The 24,120-nt window shown below is 39.9% G+C and overlaps 1 protein-coding gene and 1 non-coding gene across 4 annotated transcripts in view; both read right to left on the bottom strand.

Annotated features, from left to right (window-relative positions):
* LOC102186637 (E3 ubiquitin-protein ligase HERC2) overlaps positions 1-24,120 on the bottom strand; it is a 240,331-nt gene that overhangs the window by 152,696 nt on the left and 63,515 nt on the right. For all 3 annotated transcript variants that reach the window (XM_005675805.3, XM_018066077.1, XM_018066078.1), the window contains exons 17-20: positions 18,248-18,448; positions 14,494-14,722; positions 14,264-14,388; positions 2,892-3,070 (exon numbers count right to left, since the gene is read on the bottom strand). In XM_005675805.3, coding sequence (XP_005675862.2) covers positions 2,892-3,070; positions 14,264-14,388; positions 14,494-14,722; positions 18,248-18,448 — 734 coding nt within the window. The remainder of the gene's footprint in view (positions 1-2,891; positions 3,071-14,263; positions 14,389-14,493; positions 14,723-18,247; positions 18,449-24,120) is intronic.
* TRNAC-GCA lies at positions 12,413-12,484 on the bottom strand. The gene has a single exon. It is a non-coding gene; the product is annotated as a tRNA-Cys (tRNA).

Genomic DNA, 24,120 nt, shown 5'->3' with positions numbered 1-24,120 from the left:
AGAAGCATTCTGCTCCACTTCTTTGATTTCTTACACAATAGCAGGTTTAAGTAGAACCTCCATCAACCATACCTGCCCCCAGGGCTCAATCCAGGAACTCATTCTGTCCTCACTCTACTCTACCTATAGCAGTGGAGTAAGGACAGAAGCAGAAGACACACATCAACATACACAGGGTTGCAAACAAAAGGCAACAGGGAACCCTGGCTTGTGCTCAGCACTCCTAGCCACACAAAATGCAAGTGGGTGCTCAGGGCTTTGTTTTCAGCTCGCCTCATCTTCCTGCTCCATGACCTGATAACCTGCCCTGATAACCGTATCACTAAAAGAAACTGTCTAGAATCTGGCTTTTATGCCACACATGCTGGAGCAAAATATATTAACAGAACACAATACAAATGTTAACTTATTTCCCTAATAGAAAATTCAGAACCACAGTCAGTGTATAATTCTGACAGCGTTCATTGACTTAAAAATCTTCATAGCTCTCTATTTCCAAATATAAATGGTTTTCTGTGGCTCTTTGTCAGCATAGGAGTTACTCTGCAATCTGTTTCATGGCTTACTTTGGGCAAACTACAATTTCTCCAACCTGTTTTACAAATAATAAAACGCATCAGATGTCTCCAAAATCTCCACACTGTAAACCTTCAGATTATTTTTCAACAACTGCATCAGCCAAGTCAACACATGAGTCTCATTTAGTCACAAAACCTTAAGGTTGGAAATAAATGTTAAAGTAAGTATCTCTGTAAGAGGAAAGGCAAATTATCTATGCTTATGAAAAGAGATGAGATCACAGGCATTCTGTTAGTGAGAAAGTCGTTCATGTGTTTTTCTTTTTCTCTTTTCCAAAAAACTTTAAGGTACTATTTATTTCCATGATTCAGTTTTTGTTTTGTGTTTTCCAAATAGGTACATCTTCATTATAAACTTGCTGTGGGGCCAACTGCCTGCATGCCAAAGGAACCAAAGTAAAGAGGAAGGTTCAGAAGACCATGTGAGAATGGTATAGAGAACACGGTGTAAAAGGAAACGTCTGCCAGGGACTTACACATGTAATTTAGAATGTCTACCAGTCACATAAATAAAGGTAAAAAGAACACGCAAAATCAGTGTTAATAATATATTTATTACCATATATTTAAAATATTATCATTTCAATGTAAAACTAATAAAAAACACTGACAGTATTTTATATTAGTTCTTTTTACACAAAGTCTTCAAAAGCCATTGTGTATTCTGTATATTTTGTACATTTGTATATTTGGTGTACTTTGTACATTTCAATTCAGATAACTAAATTTTCATTGCAAATACCTGATCTGCACTTAAGACTCATAAAAATGAAGAGATGAAAAGGTAAATTCATATGGCTAAGTTATTCCAAACATAACTAAGTTTTCTAATAGTTGAATCAGGTCTACGTTTTTAATTTGAATTTTAATTAATAAAAAAATAAAATCTCAGTGTCTTGGCTACATTGTGGACACATTTCAAATGTTCATCACATCAATGTGGCGAATGACTGCCGAACTAAATAGCATAGGTGCAGGCAGGTAAGAGGGACAGGTCTCTACACACCGGTCTGAACAGGCAGGAGAGCAAGAGAGCTGGCCTCTCAACAGTAACCTACCACAGGATAGAGAACAGGGAGCCCAGTGCTGGCTGGCAGTGAGACCAGTAGGCCCAGGCACAGCCTCCACAGCGAAGGAAGGCATAGTTAAGAACACAGAAAAGCACGTCTTGAGTTACATGCTTTTGCTTTAAAACTTCTGCATAGCAATGACCATTTCTCACTTGATCCTTAACTAACTCTGCAATGTAAACACTACTGTTATTACTCCCACAGTTACCACACTGGGCAGAGTTTCCGCTGCCAACTTTACACAAGCAGTCACCACTGAAATTTTCCAGGAAAAATTCTCAAGCTCTTTTCATTACCACCAACTACACTGAGTTAATTCACTTTATTTCAAATTGTGAATCTGAGGATTAAAATGTACAAACATTGATTTTTTAAAAAAAACCATCAGATTATTTTTAAAAATAAGAAAAAGCATTTTAATTAGTATTTACTAAAATCTATAAAAGGAACTAGCTATAAAACATCCTCTTTTAAAAGCCACAGTGTGCCTAGTAAACTCTGGTGTTTCCTCATGTGGCGGGCAGGCCACCCACACAAGCACACCCACCACCACTCTGGATTTAGGGCTCGCTTTCCTTTCTGCATAAAAAATAAACCAGGAGCCAGGTTTACACAGAGTGGAGCTGTGTTACATAAAGGACAATAATTTTTCACTGTCTAACAAATGCGTTTCAGAAACCACCCTGCTCTTTCACTTTTTTTTGAAGGGCACCATGACACAGGCTGACATTTTTCAATAAACAGTGAGTGACTACTTCAGCCCTTATCTATGTTAGTCTCTGTTCATATTCTGACTCTCACTGAATCTTACCTCCTTCTGATAAGTCCTTCAAATATAATGCTCACCATTCTTTTATTTACTTCAGCTTTTAAAAGTTGTCTTAGAAATGAATATATATAAATCTATGATAGACATAATGGCCAATGACACAACTAACTATAAAAAAAAAATTTTACCATGATGATTTTCATTTTTATCTGCCTACTTATTAATGAAGATAAGAATCTCATCCTACACTTATCACACACTCCAATTTTCTCTTGTGTGAAAACCTTTGGCATCTCTACTTCATACACTCTAACCTCTCATTTCACCTATATTTAACAGTCTGCTCTAAAGTCTCTCCGAGGTACTTTCTGGAGTATTTCCTCAACAACTGAAGACATTTTTGAGTCCCCAGCACTCAATCTATCTTATTATGAAAATCAATAATTCTATTAAAATACATCTAATACTATTTACCTAAGAAGCTGTTGAATAAGCTGAACCAGAGGCAAGCACTGTTTTCCAGAAGATTCATAGATTCCCGTATTAATAAGGTCTTTATCCAATGGAGTCCTACTTCTATGAAATGTCGAGGCATTTGCTTCCTGCTCATCAATTTCTTTTTCCTTCTGTGCTTCTTTTTTGGCTTCAATATCCTGTAATTCACAAAGTACAAATTGGTTACCAGTAGTCTCAGAAGCAGGCGTGGAGGCACCATGGGCCGAGCCTGGACCCCACGGCCGAGCTCTGTGCTGACCCACACACCTGGGGACACTGGCTCACAGCCAATCACTGAAAATCACACTGCTCAGCTGCTCTGTTTGTAAACAGACAATTCGTCCTACAAACCCGAAGTCCAGGCTGGCAGTGCGAACGCTCTCCAGCCTCTGTGAAGATCTTGAAACCTTTACTCCTGCTACCTCACAACACCCAATGTGATCACCTAGGCAGAAACTATCTGCTTTGTAAACATGAAGCAATAAACCACAGAATGAGAGGATATATCCACAAGTCCTGTGTCTGACATGAGACCTAAAAAATAGAGAAAGAATTCTTACAACTCAAAAATTAAAAGATAAATTACCCAGTTGTAAAGTAAGCAAAAAATGAATGGACATATCTTCAAAGAAGATATACAAATAGCTAATGAGCACATGAAAAGATATTCTACATCATTAGTCATCAGGGAATTTCACATCTGTCAGGACAGCAGAACAAAAAGATGAATAGTATTAACAACAAGCACTAGCAAGGATACGGAGAAACTGGAATTGACATACAATGTTACTGGGCATGTAAAATGGTACGGTCACTTAAGAAAACACTCTGGCTATTCCTCAAAACATTACACACAGAGCTACCATAAAATTCAGCAACTCTACTCCAAGGCATATACGCATAAGGAATAAACACATATGTCCACAAAAAAACCTACACACAAATATTCATAACAGCATTATTCATAGTAACTTACACAGGGGAACAATCTAAATGTCGATCAGCTGATAAATACATGAACAAAATGAGCTATATCCATACAAGAGAATACTGTTTAGCAATTTTTAAAAAATATGAAGGTCACAACCTCACTCAACTTTGAAAACATTGTTAACTGGAAAGAGCCAAATATAAAAAGCCACACACTTTATAAATTCACTTATATGAAATGTCCAAAACAGAGAAATCTTTACAATCATAAAGTGGATTAGTGGTAGTCAGTGGCTGCAAGGAGTGGGGAATGGGCAGAAACGATTAAGGAGCACAGACTTTCTTTATGGAGTGAGGTAAGTGAGGAAATTAGACATTAGGGACGATGGCTGAAAAGTTCTTCAAATATACCCCAAAAAAATCACTTTAAAAAACTGAATTTTATACTAGGTGAAGTAGAACTCAATAAAATTATTTTAAACAAGTTCTGAAGGAGGTATCTTTTGCCAGTCAAATGCAACCAATGTTTCTGAGGTTGTACTATATACCAAGCATTCCTCTAGCAGCCAAATTTACTGTGAAAAAAGCATACAACTCCTTTCCTTCTGGTCTTTATTTTCTAACAGTAAACAGCAGAATAACTCTAAATACAACAGTTCGCTCCATCCTGAGAAGTGGCTGGACTAGAACTATGCCACCCACAATTAAGGTAAGAAGGCAACATGGGTTGGAAAGCTTAGAACTGTGTGTGCTTTTGACCAAATTTTATTACTGAAACTTTTTCCTAATCAGTTCAGTTGCTTAGTGATGACCAACTCCAGGCCTGCCCATGTATCACCAACTCCGGAGCTTGTTCAAAATAGTATCTATTGAGTCAGTGATGTCATCCAACCATCTCATCCTCTATCAGCCCATTCTGCTCCTGCCTTCAAACTTTCTAAGCATCAGGGTCTTTTCGAATGATTCAGTTCTTCACATCAGGTGGCCAAACTGATGGGAGCTTCAGCTTTAGCATCAGTACTTCCAGTGAATATTCAGCACTGATTTCCTTTAGGATTGACTGGTTTGATCTTGCAGTGCAAGGGACTCTCAAAGAGTTATCTGCAACACCACAGTTAAAAAGCATCAATTCACCAGCACTCAGCCTTCATTATGGTTCAAATCTCACATCCATACATGACTACTGGAAAAACCATAGCTTTGACTAGACAGACTTTGTCAGCAAAGGGATGTCTGCTTTTTAATATGCTGTCTAGGTTTGTCATAGCTTTTCTTCCAAAGAGAAAGTGTCTTTCAATTTCATGGCTGCAGTCACCATTTGCAGTGATTTTGGAGTCCAAGCACAGTCTGTCACTGTTTCCATTGTTTCCCATCTATTTGCCATGAACTGATGAGACTGGATGCCATGATCTTGAATTTCTGAATGCTGAGTTTTACGCCAGCTTTTCCACTCTCCTCTTCTACTTTCATCAAGAGGCTCTTCAGTTCCTCTTTGCTTTCTTCCGTAAGGGTGATGTCATCTGAATCTTTGAGGTTATTGATATTTCTCCTGGCAATCTTGATTTCAGCTTGTGCTTCATCCAGCCCAGCATTTTGCATGATGTACTCTGCACAGAAGTTAAATAAGCAGGGTAACAATATGGAGCCTTGACGTACTCCTTTCCCAACTTGGAACCAGTGTATTGTTCCACATCGGATCTCACTGTTGCTTCTTTTCATTTTTTAATTGAAGGATAATTGCTTTACAGAATTTTGTTCTTTTCTGTTAACTGTTGCTTGTTGACTTGCATACAGATTCCTCAGAATGCGGGTAAGGTGGTCTGATATTCCCATCTCTTTAAGAATTTTCCACAGTTTGTTGTGATCCACATAGACAAAGGCTTTAGGCAGTGAATGAAGTACAAGTAGATGTTTTCCTAGAACATCTTGTTTTTTCTATAATCCAACAAATGTTGGCAACTTCATCTCTGGTTCCTCTGCCTTTTCTAAATCCAGATTGAACAGCTGAAAGTTCTCAGTTCATGTACTGTTGAAGACTACCTTGGAGAATTTTGAGCATTACTTTTCTAGCATATGAGATGAGTGCAATTGTGTGGGAGTTTGAACATTCTTTAGCACGGCCTTTCTTTGGGAATGAAATGAAAAGTGACCTTTTCCAGTCCTGTGGCCACTGCTGAGTTTTCCCAATTTGTTGGCATATTGAGTATAATACTTCAACAGATCATCATTTAGGATCTGAAATAGCTCAGCTGGAATTCCATCACCTCCACTAGCTTTGTCCTAGTGATGCTTCCTTAGGCCCACTTTACTTCGCATTCCAGGATGTATGGCTCTAGGTGAGTGATCACACCATCATGATTATCTGGGTCATTAAGATCTTTTTTGGATAGTTTGTGCATGTATTCTTGCCACCTCTTCTTAATATCTTCTGCTTCTGTTAGGTCCATACTGTTTCTCTCCTTTATTGTGCCCATCTTTGCATGAACTGTTCCCTTGGTATCTCTAATTTTCTTGAAGCGATCTCTAGTCTTTCCCATTCTATTGTTTTCTTCTATTTTTTTTGCATTGATCACTCAGAAAGGCTTTCTTATCTCTCCTTGCTATTCTTTGGAACTCTGTATTCAGATGGGTATAGCTTTCCTTTTCTCCTTTGCTTTTTGCTTCTCTTCTTAGCTATTTGTAAGGCCTCTACTTTGATTTTTTTCAATTATTTTTCTTGGGGATGGCTTTGTTCACCACCTCCTGTACAATGTTATGAACCTCCGTCCATAGTTCTTCAGGGACTCTCTCTATCAGATCTAATCCTTTGAGTCTATTTGTCACTTCCCCTGTATAATTGTAAGCGATTTGATTTAGGTCATACCTGAATGGTATAGTGGTTTTCCCTACTTTTTCCAATCTAAGTCTGAATTTTGCAATAAGAAGTTCATGATCTGAGCCACAGTCAGCTCCCAGTTTTGTTGTTGCTGACTGTATAGAGCTTCTCCATCTTCCACTACAAAGAATGTAATCAATCTGATTTTGGTGTTGACCCTCTAGTGATGTCCATGTGTTGAGTAATCACTTGTGTTGTTAGAAGAGGGTGTTTGCTATGACCACTATGTTCTCTTGGCAAAACTCTGTCAGCCTTCGCCCTGCTTCATTCCGTACTCCAAGGCCAAACATACCAGTTACTCCAGATATCTCCTGAAGTCCTACTTTTGCATTCCAATCCTCTATGATGAAAAGGACATCATTTTTTGGTGTTAGTGCTAAAAGGTCTTGTAGGTCATCATAGAATCGTTCAACTTCATCTTCTTTAGCATTACTAGTCAGGTCACAGACTTGGATTACTGTGATGTTGAATGGTTTGCTTGGAAATGAACAGAGATCAGTCTCTCATTTTCGAGACTGCACCCAAAAACTGCATTTCGGACTCTTGTTGACTACAAGGGCTACTCCATTTCTTCTAAGGGATTCTTGCCCACAGTAGTAAATATAATGGTCATCTGAGTTAAATTCACCCATTCCAGTTCATTTTAGTTCGCTGATTCCTAAAATGTTGATGTTCATTCTTGCCATCTCCTGTTTGACCTCTTCCAATCTAACTTGATTCGTGGACCTAACATTCCAGGTTCCTATGCAATATTGTTCTTTACAGCATCAAACTTTACTTCCATCACCAGTCACAGCCACCACTTGGCTCTGTTTTCTTTTTGGCTCCATCTCTTCATTCCTTTTGGAGTTATTTCTCTACTCTTCTCCAGCAGCAGATTGGACACGTACTGACCTGGGAAGTTCATCTTTCACTGTCATATTTTGTTGCCCTTTCATACTGTTTATGGGGTTCTCAAGGCAAGAATACTGAAGTAGTTTCCTATTCCCTTCTCCAGTGGACCATGGTTTATGGACCCATCCAGTGGACCCATACATCTTGGGTGGCCCTAGACGGCATGGCTCTTAAGTTCCATTAGGTTAGACAAGCTTGTGATCCATGTGATCCGTTTGGTTGAAAGTGAAAGTGAAGTCATTCAGTCATGTCCAACTCCTTGCGACCCTGTGGACTGTGGCCTACCACGCTTCTCCGTCCACGGGATTTTCCAGGCAAGAGTACTGGAGTGGGTTGCCATTTCCTTCTCCAAAGGATCTTCCTGACCCAGGGATTGAACCCGGGTCTCCTGAATTGTAGGCAGATGCTTTACCATCTGAGCCACCAGGGATCAGTTTGGTTAGATTTCTACAACTGTGGTTCTCATTCTGTCTGCCCTCTGAAGGATAAGGATAAAAGGCTTTTGGAAGCATCCTGATGGGAGGGACTGGCTGGCTAGCTCTGATGGGTGGGGCCATGCTCAGTTCAGTTCAGTTCAGTGGCTCAGTCATGTCCGACTCTTTGCGACCCCATGAATCCCAGCACACCAGGCCTCCCTGTCCATCACCAACTCCCGGAGTTCATTCAGACTCACATCCATTGAGTCAGTGATGCCATCCAGCCATCTCATCCTCAGTCGTCCCCTTCTCCTCCTGCCCCCAATCCCTCCCAGCATCAGAGTCTTTTCCAATGAGTCAATTCCTCGCATGAGGTGGCCAAAGTACTGGAGTTTCCGCTTTAGCATCATTCCTTCCAAAGAAATCCCAGGGCTGATCTCCTTCAGAATGGACTGTTGGATCTCCTTGCAGTCCAAGGGACTCTCTAAGAGTCTTCTCCAACACCACACTTCAAAAGCAGCAATTCTTCAGCGCTCAGCCTTCTTCACAGTCCAACTCTCACATCCATACATGAACACTGGAAAAACCATAGCCTTGACTAGACGGACCTTAGTCAGCAAAGTAATGTCTCTGCTTTTGAATATACTATCTAGCCCTAGGTTGGTCATAACTTTTCTTCCAAGGAGTAACCCTCTTTTAATTTCATGGCCGCAGTCACCATCTGCTGTGATTTTGGAGCCCAAAAAAATAAAGTCTGACACTGTTTCCACCGTTTCCCCATCTACTTCCCATGAAGTGATGGGACCAGATGCCATGATCTTCGTTTTCTGAATGTTGAGCTTTAAGCCAACTTTTTCACTCTCCTCTTTCACTTTCATCAAGAGCCTTTTTAGTTCCTCTTCACTTTCTGCCATAAGGGTGGTGTCATCTGCATATCTGAGGTTATTGATATTTCTCTCGGCAATCTTGATTCCAGCTTGTGTTTCTTCCAGTTCAGCGTTTCTCATGATGTACTCTGCATGTAAGTTAAATGAGCAGGGTGACAATATACAGCCTTGACGTACTCCTTTTCCTATCTGGAACCAGTCTGTTGTTCCATGTCCAGTTCTAACTGTTGCTTCCTGACCTGCATACAGATTTCTCAAGTGGCAGATCAGGTGGTCAATTCATTTTTCTGTTGATGGGTGGGGCTGTGTTCCTTCCCTGTAGTTTGGCCTGAGGCCAAAACATGGTATGAGTAATGGCGGCGTCCTTCCAAAGGAATTACGCTAGTATGCTGCAGCTCCCAGGACTGTTGTATTCAGTGCGCCTTACCCCTTGGTAGGACTGTTACAGGCAAGTCTGGCTCAGTCTCTGGTGGGGACACTGCTCCTTTCTCCTGGGTCCTGGTGTACAAGGTTTTGTTTGTGCCTTCTCCAACAGCCTGTTTTCCCAGTCCTACGTAAGTTCTATAATCAAATCCCCTGGCCTCCAAAGTTAAATTCCTTCGGGTTCTCAGTCCCTTTGCCAGAATCCCAGGCGGGGAAATCTGTTGTGGGCCCCTGAACTTTTGTAACAGTGCCAGAATGCCTTTGGTGTATCGTTCTCCAGTTTGTGGGTCATCTGCTCGGTGGCTCTATGATGAGGCTAATGGCGACCTCCTCCAAGAGGACTTACGCTACACGCCATGCCTCCCAGGTCTGCTGCAGCCAGAGCCCCTGTCCCCACGGCAGGCCACTGCTGACCAGGCCTCCACAAGAGACACTCCAACAATCAAAGGCAGGTCTGGCTGTCTCTGTGGGGTCCCTGGGTCCTGGTGTGCACAAAGTTTTGTCTGAGCCCTCCAAATATGTCTAGCTGGTATGGGGTTTGATTCTAAACGCAACTCCACCCTTCCTACCGTCTTGTTGGGCCTTCTCCTTTGCTGTTGGATGTGGGGTATCTTTTTCTGGTGGGATCCAACAGTCTTCTGTTAATGGTTGTTCAGCAGTGAGTTGCAATTTTGGAGGTCTTGCAGAAGATGAATACACATCCTTCTACTCTGCCATCGTTACCATCTTTTTCCTAATTATCGTTCTTAAAACCAATAACTTGTAATCTTTAAGAATGTAATTAAAAATTACGTATAGTATTGTTGTTGTTCAGTTGCTAAGTCATGTCCAACTCTTTTCAACCCATGGACTGCAGCATACCACGCTTCCCTGTCCATCACTATTTCCCAGAGTTTGTTCAAATTCATGTCCGTTGAGTTGGTGATGCCATCAATCATCTCATCCTCTGCCGCTCCCTTCTCCTTTTGCCTTCAATCTTTTCCAGCAAAGGAATGTTTTCCAATGAGTTGCCTCTTCACATCTGGTGGCTGAAGTACTGGAGCTTTTTCAGCATCAAGGCTTCCAGTTAATATTCAAGGTTGATTTACTTTAGGACTGACTAGCTTGATCTCCCTTGCAGTCCAAGGGACTCTCCAGATTCTTCTCCAACACCACAATTCAAAAGCATCACTTTGGTGTTCAGCCTTCTTTATGATACAACTCTCATATCTGTACATAACTACCAGAAAAAACCATAGCTTTGACTAGACAGACCTTTGTTAGCAAAGGGATGTTTCTGCTTTTTAATATACTACCTAGGTTTGTCATAGCTTTCCTTCCAAAGAGCAAGTGTCTTTTTCTTTCATGGTTGCAGTCATTGTTCACAGTGACTTTGGAATCCAAGAAAAAAAGAATCTGTCACTGCTTCCACTCCTTCCCCATCTATTTGCCATGAGGTGATAGGACTGGATGCCATGATCTTCGTTTTTGAAGGCTGAGTTTCAAGCCAGCTTTTTCACTCTGACCTTTTACCCTCATCAAGAGGGTCTTTAGTTTCTCTTCACTTTCTGCCATTAAAGTGGTTTTATCTGCATATCTGAAGTTGTTGATATTTCTCCTGGCAATCTTGATTTCAGCTTGTGCTTCATCCAGCCCAGCATTTCGCATGATGTACTCTGCATATAAGTTAAATAAGCAGGGTGACAATATACAGCCTTGATGTTACTCCTTTCCAAATTTGGAACCAGTCCATTGTCCCTATCTGTTGCTTCTTGATAAAGGTTCTTGATAACCTTCTGCATAAAGGTTTCTGAGGAGACAGGTAAGGTGGTCTGGTATTCCCACCTCTTTAAGAATTTTCCAGTTTGTTGTGATCTATACAAAGGCTTTCTCATAGTCAATGAAACAGAAGCAGATTTAGGGCGGGGGAGATTTCCTTGCTTTTCCTGTGATCCGATCAATGTTGGCAATTTGCTGTCTGGTTCCTCTGCCTTTTCTAAACCCAGCTAGTACATCTGGAAGTTCTCAGTTCACATACTGTTGAAGCCTCACTTGAAGAATTTTGAGCATAACTGTACTAACATGTGAAATGAGCACAACCATATGGTAGTTTGAACATTCTTTGGCACTGCCCTTCTTTGGAAGTAGAATTAATATTTATAGTAGTAAAAATATCTAAAACCTAAATGGTCAACAATAAAGAAATTGTTTTTAAAAAAGGAAATGTTAGTCCTTTTCCTTACAACAGACTTCCCCAAAGCCAACAGAACAAATGGACATAGCAGAAGGGTGTTCAATAGAGATGACATGGCAACCTGATGAGTGAGAAAGATACAAGCCACTAAGACCAATTCTAACATTATAATTACTACTAATATTTGCATTTTTGAAAGCCTGGAAGACTATACACAAATAAGTATTAACAATGATTATTCCCATATGATGAGGTTTTTTATTTAAGCCTTTCTGTAGCTTCAAAGTATTTCTGTCTTAAAACAAATGGCCTTTTGGCTATTTTTTTATGAACCTTAATTATTATCTAGGGATCACCATCTGTATACTCTACAGCCTCTCTTCCCCTCCCAAGGTTCCACTCTCCAGCAGGAAGCACAAAATAAACATATGCTTACTAAATAAACAGGCTCTAAAAACACTGCTTGAGTCTAGTCCACATATCATAGCTCCCATCAGGTGAGCTGTTACACTGAGCCACAGGAGACTCAGGAAGAGAAGGAAGCAGCCTAGAATCAACAAACTGCCACTCACTAGCCATGACACCTTAGCACCACTATTAACTTCTGTGGTACTTCTGTGTCCATGCCTACAAAATGAAATTTTAAGACAACTTTTTCCACTAGTGAAAAAAAATCACATTTTCTGGCACTACAAGAAAAATTTAAACAGAAAAATTTTTTCTGTCCTATGGCCTTTCTCTCCTCGCTGTACATGATGTATTCACATTAGTAAAAGTGAAGTCACTCAGCCGTGTGCAAATCTTTGCAACCCCATGGACTGTAGCTTACCAGGCTCCTATGTCCATGGGATTTTCCAGGCAAGTGTACTGGAATGGGTTGCCATTTCCTTCTCCAGGGGATTTTCCCAGCCCAGGGATCGAACCTGGGTCTCCTGCATTGCAGGCAGACACTTTACCGTCTGAGCCACCAGGGAAGCCCCTGTGTATTCACATTATGCATGGACTAAACCTCCTCATCAGCAGATATACCTGCTCAACCAAAGAGAAACATTCTACCAGGATCAACAAGTAATGCCTTAAAAGAAAACCCTCCTTCTTGATTTTCTAAGAGGCCATGGGGAGGCTTAGATCTGGACTGTGTAAACTGTCAATAATAACATCATTTAATGTACAGCCCTCTATCTCAAAACACTTATATAACTGTGCCTTGACTTGTAATGGGTGTGATAGTTCTCAGAAATTTCTGAGAGGCTGTTCCTGGGGTATAATCCTATATTTGGCTTGAACAAAATTTCCTATCCCTTTTTTAAATCCACTGATTTTTTCTGTCGACATCAACATGGCTGACAAAGTTAAAAGAGAAAATGAAAGTAAAGTACACAGCACAGCATCTGAGGGAGAAAAGGCACACAATGCATCATACTTGCTACTAGCATCATTATATGTTTGACTGCTTCTAACTTTTTTCAACTTAAGCAAAGTAGGTATATTTTCAAAACATTTTTAATACACTCACATCATCCAATTTTATCAGTGTAAGTTTTTAAATTGAAAACTATTATGACAACGAGAGCAAAAAAAGTAGCTATGAATGACAAATATACACATGCAAATACAAACTAACACCCCACCCTACTCCCAGAATAGCTATGGTCTTTAAAAAAAGACTGACATGCCTCATGTTAATGAGGTTAAGAAAGGGCTAGAACTCACATACTGGCTGCTTAAATGTGCAATAAATGGCACAATCACATTGGGAAATTGTATACACTCACCCTAGGATCCAGCAAATTCTAATTCAGAGTATTTACCCAAAAGAAAAAACAAGTGTTCACTATAGGACTTGTACACAGCATGATCACAGCAGCTTTAATAATCAAAAATCATTATATGTCTACCAACAAGAGAACAGATACATCAATAGTGCCATAATCACACAAGGAAGCACTTCTCAACAGCAAAAATTAATAATACATCCAACGTATCTGAATCTAAAACTCATTATCAAGGCAAAATAAAGCTAACACAAGTCAGCACATATTGTATGATATCATTTATGTGAAAATCAAAACTGGCAAAAGAACTTTTTTTCTAATTTTTACTTATTTACTGATTTAGCGTTGGCTGCACTGGTCTTTGTTGCTGTACATGTGCTTTCTCTAGTTGCGACAGGCAGGAGCTACTCTCTAGTTGCAGTATGTGGGCTTCTGAGTGCAGTGGCTTCTCTTGTTACGGAGTGCACCAGCTTTTGCAGTTATGCCACTCTGGGCTCAGGAGTTGGGGTGCCCAGGTTTAGTTATTCCTCTGCATGTGGAATCTTCCTGGACCAGGGATTGAACTCAGGTCCCCTGCATTGGCAGGCAGATTCTGAACCACTGGAAGTCCCTTAGCCAATAAAGTCCCCCAAACTGGACAACATCTTCTGAGAGAGGCAGGAAAGTATGCTAACTTCACATGCAAAGGGGCACAAAGGCACTTTCTGGGATGATGGCAATGATTTATATTATGATTGGGGTACCTGTCAAATTCACTTATGAATAGACACAAAGTGGGTATATTTTATTATACTCAGTAACTCAGTTCTTTTAAACTACTTGTAATTTTTAATTACAGAAATATTTGGATGTTACTAAAAGTCTTATGTTTCAAAGTTTTAATTCTGGCAAAGTTTCAATCTCAGCTCACTGGTAAGTAAAATCACTTCCATCAGCTTTTACACACACGTGCACACACACATATTCCTAGGACCATACCTGGATTTCTGCAGTAATGGCTGCATTTAAGGCTGATTCTAAGCCTCCATCAGCCATTAAGCTGCCCACGAGAAGATCAATCATGAATCGACGACCTGGACTTATGTTAACTTCGTTACCTGAAACTGGAAAAGGGCAAGTGTTTTCGCCAGTGTGTGGTAAGCACCATCCCCTGCCAGCACTCCTCCTGTGCCAGCCCCACACCACCCCTGTTCCTGGCCCAAGCCCACCTGCACAGGGTAGGAGGGCAGAGAGTGCCCGTGCCCGTTCCTCAGCAGTAGGCAGCAGCACTGACCACCCGCTCTGCAACACAGCCTGGGCGGCGGCCTGCACAGTGCTCAACACGCCCGCACTGCTGGCCAGGGCCACCACGGTCTGCTTCAGGCTGTTGAGGAGGACGCTGCCCAGACCTAAACCAAGGAATTCTGGGTCAACCTGGTGACTAATGGCAGCATGCAACTGAAAGGAGAAAAACAATTTTTACTTAGAAGCCCTTAAAAATGAATGCTTTTCAAATTTTTATTCAAGATGAACTAATACCTCAAATTGAGTTTTATTCAAATACTAAAGGAAAAACTTCCAGTATAGGTATTTTTTTAACTAGACTAAAAAATGTTTATCCATAGTAATTGAGAATCTGAGGTAAAGTATTTCATAAGAAGAATTTTTTAAACCTAACTATAAGTACATATACAGAAAAGCTCAATATCAACAAACCTGTTAAACCCTGTGGAAACAGCACCTCTACCCCACTCTCAAGCACCCATACCATAGAAATATGGACTATAATACAGCCAAAAAAGTATTAGAAGAGTAGATAGTCAAGCTGAGGGTATATAAGGACATGCCTCAAGAGCCAAACCAGGACTCACACAGACACATACACAACAGGAGCCAAGGGGTTCTGGGCTCTGAGAGCACACCAAAGCCTTTTAAGACACAGGACACCCACTGAACAGGAGCTGCTTGTCAATCAGCCAGGACTGGGGGGCAACATACTACGCACACAAAGCTTTGGGCACAGAGAACCCACAGGAAATCAAAGACTCAGCCTGCCTTACAAGCAGATGTGAAATCAAATTTATACCAATCATCTAGGTATGGATATCACAAGTCAAGAATTGAACACCAAACTCATCTAGAGCCGGAGGAACTCAATGGAACCTCACAGACAAAAGTGTAAAACTGCCCTCTGAGGACATGTCCAAAGATAAGAATAAATCCTAGACATAATGTATTAAAATCACAAAACAAAGGCAAAAATCCAACAGGTTACCAAAGGGAAAGACAAATTAGCTACAAAGAAACAACAACTGCACCAGTAATGATTTCTTACTGGCAACAATAAAGGTCAGAAGACAGTAGAAAATATTCCAAGTGCTGATAAAACAACCTAAAAAATTAAGCCTCATTAAATTATCTCAAGAGATGTTGAAGCTAATAAAGTTTTTCAGATGTCATAACTCACAGACCTTAATGAAGAAACTTACTGAAGGAGATATGCAGGAGAGAGGTGATATAAGTAACAATGGCAAACAAACTGATTTAAAAGAAAAAAGGACTAGGACTACATATCAGTTAAGCATGATCTCTCAAAATTATAATAATTAACTGAAGGAAAGTTTAAAAATAATTATATTTCACAAATTCTAGGAGGTATTTCCTTTCATGTTTTAACAACCCTAAAATCAGAATATATCTTATATATTGCAACTGGGAGTGTTCTTCTATTAGCTGCACACACACAAAAGTCCCTGGAGTCAATGTAACAGACTACCAAATAATTCAAATACTAATGATGGAAAGAGACATTAGGTTTAAGGCATCCTATAACCCCTATATTTTTCAGGAAGAGAAATACTGATTAACTTAACATGTTGGGAAATTCACAAATAGTTTAATTCTTCTATAATATGAGTAATGGCCAGAAATCAAAATTTTAAAACTTAGGAACAATTAAAGGGATCTGAAAGGAAAAATTCTCAGAAACTTGATCAAAAGATAATAAAATGATGAACAAAGTTACACAAACCATCAGTAATCACAAATATAAAAGATTAAATCCACATATTGAAATAAATACTCTCAAACAGAATTCTTTTTACAAATTAAGCTATGCGAGTTAATTTTTTTTAAAGACCTTGAAAGACAAAACAAAGCAATGGGAAAACACAGCATCAGGCGCATACGCACTAAGTGGAGCCAAGCCTAGGACCTGTGCAAGGTCCCTCTCCACAGCACTGACAAAAGCGACAGTGTCACTGAAGACCACGGGAAGCGACAGGGAGCAGGGCGGACCCCTGACAAGCACACCGCCCCACAGGTGTGCTTGTAAGTGAGCTTCCATAAAAGACTTCTGCCGGAGGGAGGCAATTTCTAAACTTCTGCTAATTCCATGTTGTGAGTAAAAGTTCATTCACTTTCCTGCTTTTTGAAAGCCAAGACAAAAAGGGGAGAGAACAAAAAGGGTGACATGATGGGTCACATAGAAACCCTCACATTATAAAGGAGGAAAATTATTTTGCTCAGAAATACTGTTCTCTTGACATTAAGTCATAGGTATTTTATTACAAAGAAAAACACAGTGATCAAAGATTTTAGTTACAGTTTTACTTTCTAACATACACACCAAGGAAACCAGAATTGAAAGAGACACGTGTACCCCAATGTTCATCGCAGCACTGTTTATAATAGCCAGGACATGGAAGCAACCTAGATATCCATCTGCAGATGAATGGATAAGAAAGCTGTGGTACATATACACAATGGAGCATTACCCAGTCATTACAAAGAATACATCTGAATCAGTTCTATTGAGGTGGATGAAACTGGAGCCAATCATACAGAGTGAAGTAAGCCAGAAAGAAAAACACCAATACAGTATACTAACACATATATATGGAATTTAGAAAGATGGTAACGATAACCCTGTATGCGAGACAGCAAAAGAGACACAGATGTATAAAACAGTCTTTTGGACTCTGTGGGAGAGGGAGAGGGTGGGATGATTTGGGAGAATGGCATTGAAACATGTATAATATCATATAAGAAACGAATTGCCAGTCTAGATTCGATGCAGGGTTCAGGACGCTTGGAGCTGGTGCACTGGGATGACCCGGAGGGATTGCGGGGGCATGGTGTTTGGGATTGGGAACACGTGTACACTCATGGCGGATTCATGTTGATGTGTGGCAAAACCAATACAATACTGTAAAGTAAAAATAATAAGAAGAAGAAGAAGGAAAGGAAAAAATTTTGTAGCTTTATTTTTTTATTGAAGGATAATTGCTTTACAGAATTTTGCTGTTTTCTGCCAACCTCAACATGAATCAGCCACAGGTATACACATATCACCTTCCTTTTGAACCTCCCTCCCATCTCCGGCCCCATCCCACCCCTCTAGCTTGATACAGAGCCCCTGTTTGACTCTCCTGAGCCACACAGCAAATTCCCAGCAAATTCCCCTTGGCTATCTATTTTACATATGGTAATATAAGCGTAGCTTTTTTCACACTGACCTTTATCCTTAACGCCTCCTGTGAGGAAGTGGAGGTACTACTGGAGGAAGCAGAACTTCCCTAATGAAGTTCTCCTCTCAGGCCAGAGGAGAGACTGGCAACCACATGCAGCTGATCATCTACTGTCACACCCAGTTACTTCTTTACACACAGTAACTGTAAATTCAAGACTGACTCCCTGATGAACGCCAACAAGCTGAATTCAGCCGTAATAACATAATCAATATATATATTCTTACCTGCATGCAGAGACTGACTTACAGGATAAACACAAAATAATCAGATTGATTTTTTTAAGCATCATAAACATTACACTCCATCACAATCTTACTTTCAGATACTTTAAAATTTTCAATAGTAGTTCATTTAACAGGCTAAATCCCATGCCCTTTAATATGCATAAACATCATTACAAATACCTAAGACACTTATATAATGGGGAAAAGTAAAGAAAAAGCATTAATACCTGAAGCCGTAGAAGATTGAGTGTTGCCACAGTCATACACTCTTTCTCTTGAGGTGGGGGCCAGTCAGCAGTGCCATCCATCCCCTCACTCACTTGCCGAAGTAGGAGATCTAACTGCTCAAAAGTCATTGAGCAGATGTCCACCACAAAAGGGACACGAAGGCCAATGGACCACTCAGAACAGGAAGACCAAGCGAAACTCTATGGAAGAAACACAAGAACTTAAAATGAATCTACACATTCAGTTATCAGCCTCTTCCACAAGAGATTCACCATTAGGAATGACAAAGATGCCCTAAATTACTACTTTTTCATCCCTCTAACTGTCCCAAAGGTGCAAGCATTTTCAGTTATCTAATTCACATACTAACAGCTTCCAATTTCCTCTCAATTCAGTACTCCATCTTGTTTTCAAAACTCTGTTTGCTACCAAAATTAAGTAACTGAGTAAAACTGAAAACTAAAATCTATTCAAATAACCCCAAAGAAGTCAGGAAATAATAAAGGAACAAAAAGAAGAAAGCAAACAAAAAAATTAATAAATGACAGACAAGAGTCTGAACATAAAAACAGAGAGAGATCATCAGGATACAGCAAAACCAAAACCTAACTATACAGTATCTACAAGAAATTTACGTTAAACATAAAGATAAAAGGTGGCTTAGTAAAGGGACGAGGAGTAGCTTTAGGAACCTAGAATCTTAGGTTCATGCATCAAGGTAAATTAGAAGTGTTCAACCAGGAAATGGCAAGAGTGAACACAGGCATTTTAGGAATCAGAAAACTAAAATGGATGGGAATGAGTGAATTCAATTCAGATGACCATGTGGAAAGAATCCCTTGGAAGAAATGGAGTAGACCTCACAGTCAACAAAAGAGCTTGAAATGCAGTACTTGAGTGCAATCTCAAAAGCAACAAAATGATCTCAGTTCGTTTCTAAGGCAAACCTATTCAACATCCCAGTCATTTGAATCCATGCCCCAACCACTAATGCCGAAGAAGCTGAAGTTGAACAGTTACATAAAGTTCCACAAGACCTTCTGGAACACCAAAAAAAAAAAAAAAAAAGATGTCCTTTTTATCATAGGAAATTGGAATGCAAAAGCTGGAAGTCAATAGATACCTGGAACAATAGGCACATTTGGCCTTGGAGTATTAAAATGAAGCAGGGCAAAGGCTAACAGACTTCTGTCAAGAGAACACACTAGTCAAAGCAAACACCCTCTTCCAACAACACAAGAGATCACTCCACACATGGACATCACCATGTCAGGTCAATACCGAAACAAAATTGATCATATCCTTTGCACCTCACAATGGAAAATCTCTGAACAGTCAGAAAAAACCAGACCCGGACCTGTGATTCAGATCATGAGCTCCTGATTGCGAAACTCAGGCTTAAATTGAAGAATGTAGGGAAAATGCAATTCAGGTATGACCTAGATCAAATCCATTACGATTGTATGGTAGACATGACAAATAGCTTCAAGAGATTAGATCTGGTAGGAAGAGTTTTGAAGAACTATGGACAGAGGTTTATAACGCTGTATAGGAGGCACCGATCAAAATCACCCCAGAAGAAATGCAAGGAGGTCAAGTACATGTGTGAGGAGAATAGCTGAGGAAAGAGAAGCAGAAGTCAAAGAGAAAGATATACCCAACTGAATGCAGAGTTCTAGACAATAGTAAGGACAGATACGAAAGAATTTTTACATGAGCAATGTAAAGAAATATAGGAAAATAATAAAATAGGATAGGAAAGATTAGAGATCCCTTCAAGACATTTGGAGATAATCAAGGGAATATTAATGCAAAGATGGACACAGTAAAGGATAGAAACCATAAGGATTAAACAGAACCAGAAGAGTTTAAGAAGAGGTAAGAAGAATACACAGAAGTATGTAAGAATGGTCTTAATGACATGGATAACCACGATTATGATCACTCACCTACAGGAGAACATCCTGAAGCTGAAGTCAAGTGGGCCTGAGGAAGCATTACTACCACCAAAGCTAGTGGAGGTGATGGTATTCTAGCTATTTAAAATCCTAAATGATGATGCTGTTAAAGTGCACTCAATATGCCAGCAAGTTTGGAAAACTCAGCATTGGCCACAGAACTGCAAAAGGTCAGTTTTCATTCCAATCCCAAAGAAAGGTAACACCAAAGAATGTTCAAACTACCATACAATTATGCTTATTTCACATTCCAGCAAGACAATGATCAAAATTCTTCAAGCCAGGTTTCAAGAGTACATGAACTGAAAACTTCCAGATATAGTGACTGGGTTTAGAAAAGGAAGAGGGACCAGAGATCGAACTGCCAACATTTGTTGGATCATAGAAAAAGCAAGGAAATTCCAGAAAACATCTATTTCTGCTTCACTGACTACGCTAAACCCTTTGATTGTGTGGGTCACAACATTCACAACAAACTAGAAAATTCTTAAAGAGATGGGAATATACCTGTTTCCTGAGAAAGCCTTACGCAGGTCAAGAAGCAACAGTTAAAACTGGACATGGAACAATGGACTGGTTCCAAATTTGGAAAGGAGTATGTCAAGCCTGTATACTGTCACCCTGCCTATTTAACTTATATGCAGAGTACATCATGCAAAATGTGGGCTGAATGAATCACAAGCTAGATTCAAGACTGCCAGGAGAAATATCAAGAACTTCAAATATGCAGATGACACCACTCTAATAGTAGAAACAGAACAGGAATTAAAGAACCTCCTGAAAAAGGTCAAAGAGGAGAGTGAAAAAAATTACTTTAAACTCAATATTCAAAAAACTAAGATCATGGCATCCGGTCCCATTACTTCATGGCAAAGAGATGGGAAAAAAAAAGAAACAGTGACAGATTTTATTTTCTTGGGCTCCAAAATCACTGGGGGCAGGAACTGCAGCCATGAAATTCAAAGATGCTTGCTCCTTGGAAGAAAAGCCATAAGAAACCTAGGCAGCATTTTTTTTTTTTTTTAAAATTTATTTTTTTTTTTTTTTTTAATTTTAATGTTCAAACATGCCCCCCCCCTCCCCCACTCTCTTCTCCCTCCTGCCCACGCCCCCCCATGACTGCATCAATTCTAATGACAGTACTGTTCCTTCTCCCCCCCCCTCCCTCTGGTCAATCTTTTTTGTTTTTTCTTCTTGCATAAGTCCATGACAACCTAGGCAGCATTTTAAAAAGCAAAGACGTCACTTTGCTTCAAAGGACCATATGGTTAAAGCTATGGTTTTTCCAGTAGTCATGTATGGATGCGAGAGTTGGACTATAAAGAAAGCTGAGTGCTGAAGAATTTGATGCTTTTGAACTGTGGTGCTGTAGAAGACTCTTGAGAATCCTTGAACTGCAAGGACATCAAACCAGTCAACCTTAAAGGACATCAGTCCTTAACATTCATTGGAAGAACTGAGGCTGAAGATGAAGCTCTAATACTCTGGCCACCAGATGTGATGAGCCAACTCACTGGAAAAGACCCTGATGCTGGGAAAGATTGAGGGCAGAAGAAATGGTGACAGAGGATGAAATGGTTGGATGGCATCACCAACTTAACAGACATGAGTTTGAGCAAACTGTGGGAGACACTGAAGGACAGGGAAGCCTGGTGTGCTGCAGTCCATGAAGTCACAAAGAGTTGGACAGGATTTGGCAACTGAACAATAAAACAACAATCCTCTTTGATCTACCTCCTACAGTAATTTAAGTTAAAAAAATGGGATTTAATTAAACTTAAAAGCTTTTATCAGCAATTATTCAGTCACTACTGCATGTCCAACTCTTTGGCAATTCCACAGACTGTAGCCCACCATGCTCCCCTGGCCATACGGATTTCGCAGGCAAGAATACTGCAATGGGGTGCCATTTCCTTCTGCAGGGGATCTTCCTGAGCCAGGGATGAATCCACATCTCTTGCTTTGGCAAGCTGATTCTTTACCACTGAGCCACCAGGGAAGCCCCATGCATAGCAAGGAAACTCTGAACAAGGTGAAGACAACCCCCAGAATGGCAGAAAAAAGTTACTGCAAATGTAACAACTGACAAAGGATTAATTTTAAAATATACAAGCAGTTCATATAGTTCAACAGCAGAAAAACAAAAAACCCAATCAAAAAACGGGCAGAAGACCTAAACATTTCTCCAAAGAAGACATATACATGGCTAAAAAACACACAAAAAGATGCTCAACATCACTCATTATTAGAGAAATGCAAATCAAAATTACAATGAGGTATCACCTCACACCAGCCAGAATGGCCATCAGCAAAAAAACTCTACAAACGATAAATGAGTGTGGAAAAAAAACCATCTTGCACTACTGGTGGACATATAAACTGGTACAGCCACTATAAAGAACAGTATGGTGATTCCTTTAAAAACTAGGAATAAAACTACCATATAGTCCAGTAATTCCCACTACTGGGCATATACCCTAAGAAACCATAAGTGAAAAAGGGGCATGTACCCCAATGTTCACTGCAGCACTATTTATAATAGCCAGGACCTGGAAGCAACCTAAATGTCCATCAACAGAGGAATGGATAAAGAAGCTGTGGTACATGTATACAATGGAGTATTACTCAGCCATAAAAAGGAACAAATCTGAGTCAGTTCTAGTGAGGTGGATGAAACTAGAGCCTGTTGTACAGAGTGAAGTAAGTCAGAAAGAGAAAAGCAAATATCGTGTGTTAACGCATATACATGTGAAATCTGGAAAACTGACACTGATAACCTATTTTCACGCAGGAATAGAGATGCAGACATAGAGAACAGACTTGTGGACACAGCAGGGGAAGTCGGGGTGGGACGAACTGAGCGAGTAGCAGGGAAACATATACATTACCATATTCAAGATAGCTAATGGGAAGTCGCTCTATGACACAGGGAGCGCAACACAGTGTTCTGTGATAACCTAGAGGGGTGGGGTGGGGTTAGGGGGGAGGTCAGAGGGACGGACACGTATGTACTTATGGTTGATTCACGTTGCGCAACAGAAGCCAATACAATATTGTAAAGCAATTATCCCTCTAGCTCAGACGGTAAAGAATCTGCCAGCAGTGCAGGAGACCCGGATTCACTTCCTGGATTGGGAAAATCCTCTGGAGAAGGGAATGGCAACCCACTCCAGTATTCTTGCCTGGAAAATTCCATGGACAAAGGAGCCTGGAAAGCTACAGTCCGCAAAGCAAAGAGTCGGACATGACTGAGAAACTAACATTCCACTCCAGATTATCCTCAAATTGAAAACAAAATTTTTAAAAAGATATAAATTTAACAAAACAGGACTTATATGCTGAAAACCCTGATAAATGAAATCAACAAAAATGCAAATAAACATTTAAACATAATATTTTAATAGACTAGAAAACTCAATGTAGCAAAAATGTCAATTCTTCACAAACTGATAATAGGCTGAACACAATCTCTACCAAAACCTAACCAAGGTATTTTTGCAAACATAGGCAAGATTACTCTAAATTTTAATGGATAGGCAGAGGAACTAAAATATAGACTTCTTAAGTTTTTTTCAAATACAAGGGTGGAAGAGTTATAATACACAATTACTAATCTAATGAAAATTAAAATGGAGTACCTACATTAAAAAAGAACAGGAATTAAAGACTGAACATGGAACAATGGACTAGTTTGTTGTGAATGTTGTGACCCACACAATCATTTTTCCACACTCATTTATCCCTTTAGAGCAAGGGAAAACAAGGATCAAGTGGGGCACTGAAAAACAACTGAAGGGTCAATTCACCAAGACAACCAAACATTCAAAATGTGTATGTATCAAACAAAAATTTCAAAATACATAAAACAAAAATTGATAGATTTATCCTAAAATGCCAATGAAATCTCAAGGTAC

Source organism: Capra hircus, chromosome 2 (genome assembly GCF_001704415.2).
Source record: "Capra hircus breed San Clemente chromosome 2, ASM170441v1, whole genome shotgun sequence".
Classification (NCBI taxonomy): domain Eukaryota; kingdom Metazoa; phylum Chordata; class Mammalia; order Artiodactyla; family Bovidae; genus Capra; species Capra hircus.
Note: the sequence above shows the minus strand (reverse complement) of the source record. Positions and strands in the feature narration are given on the sequence as shown.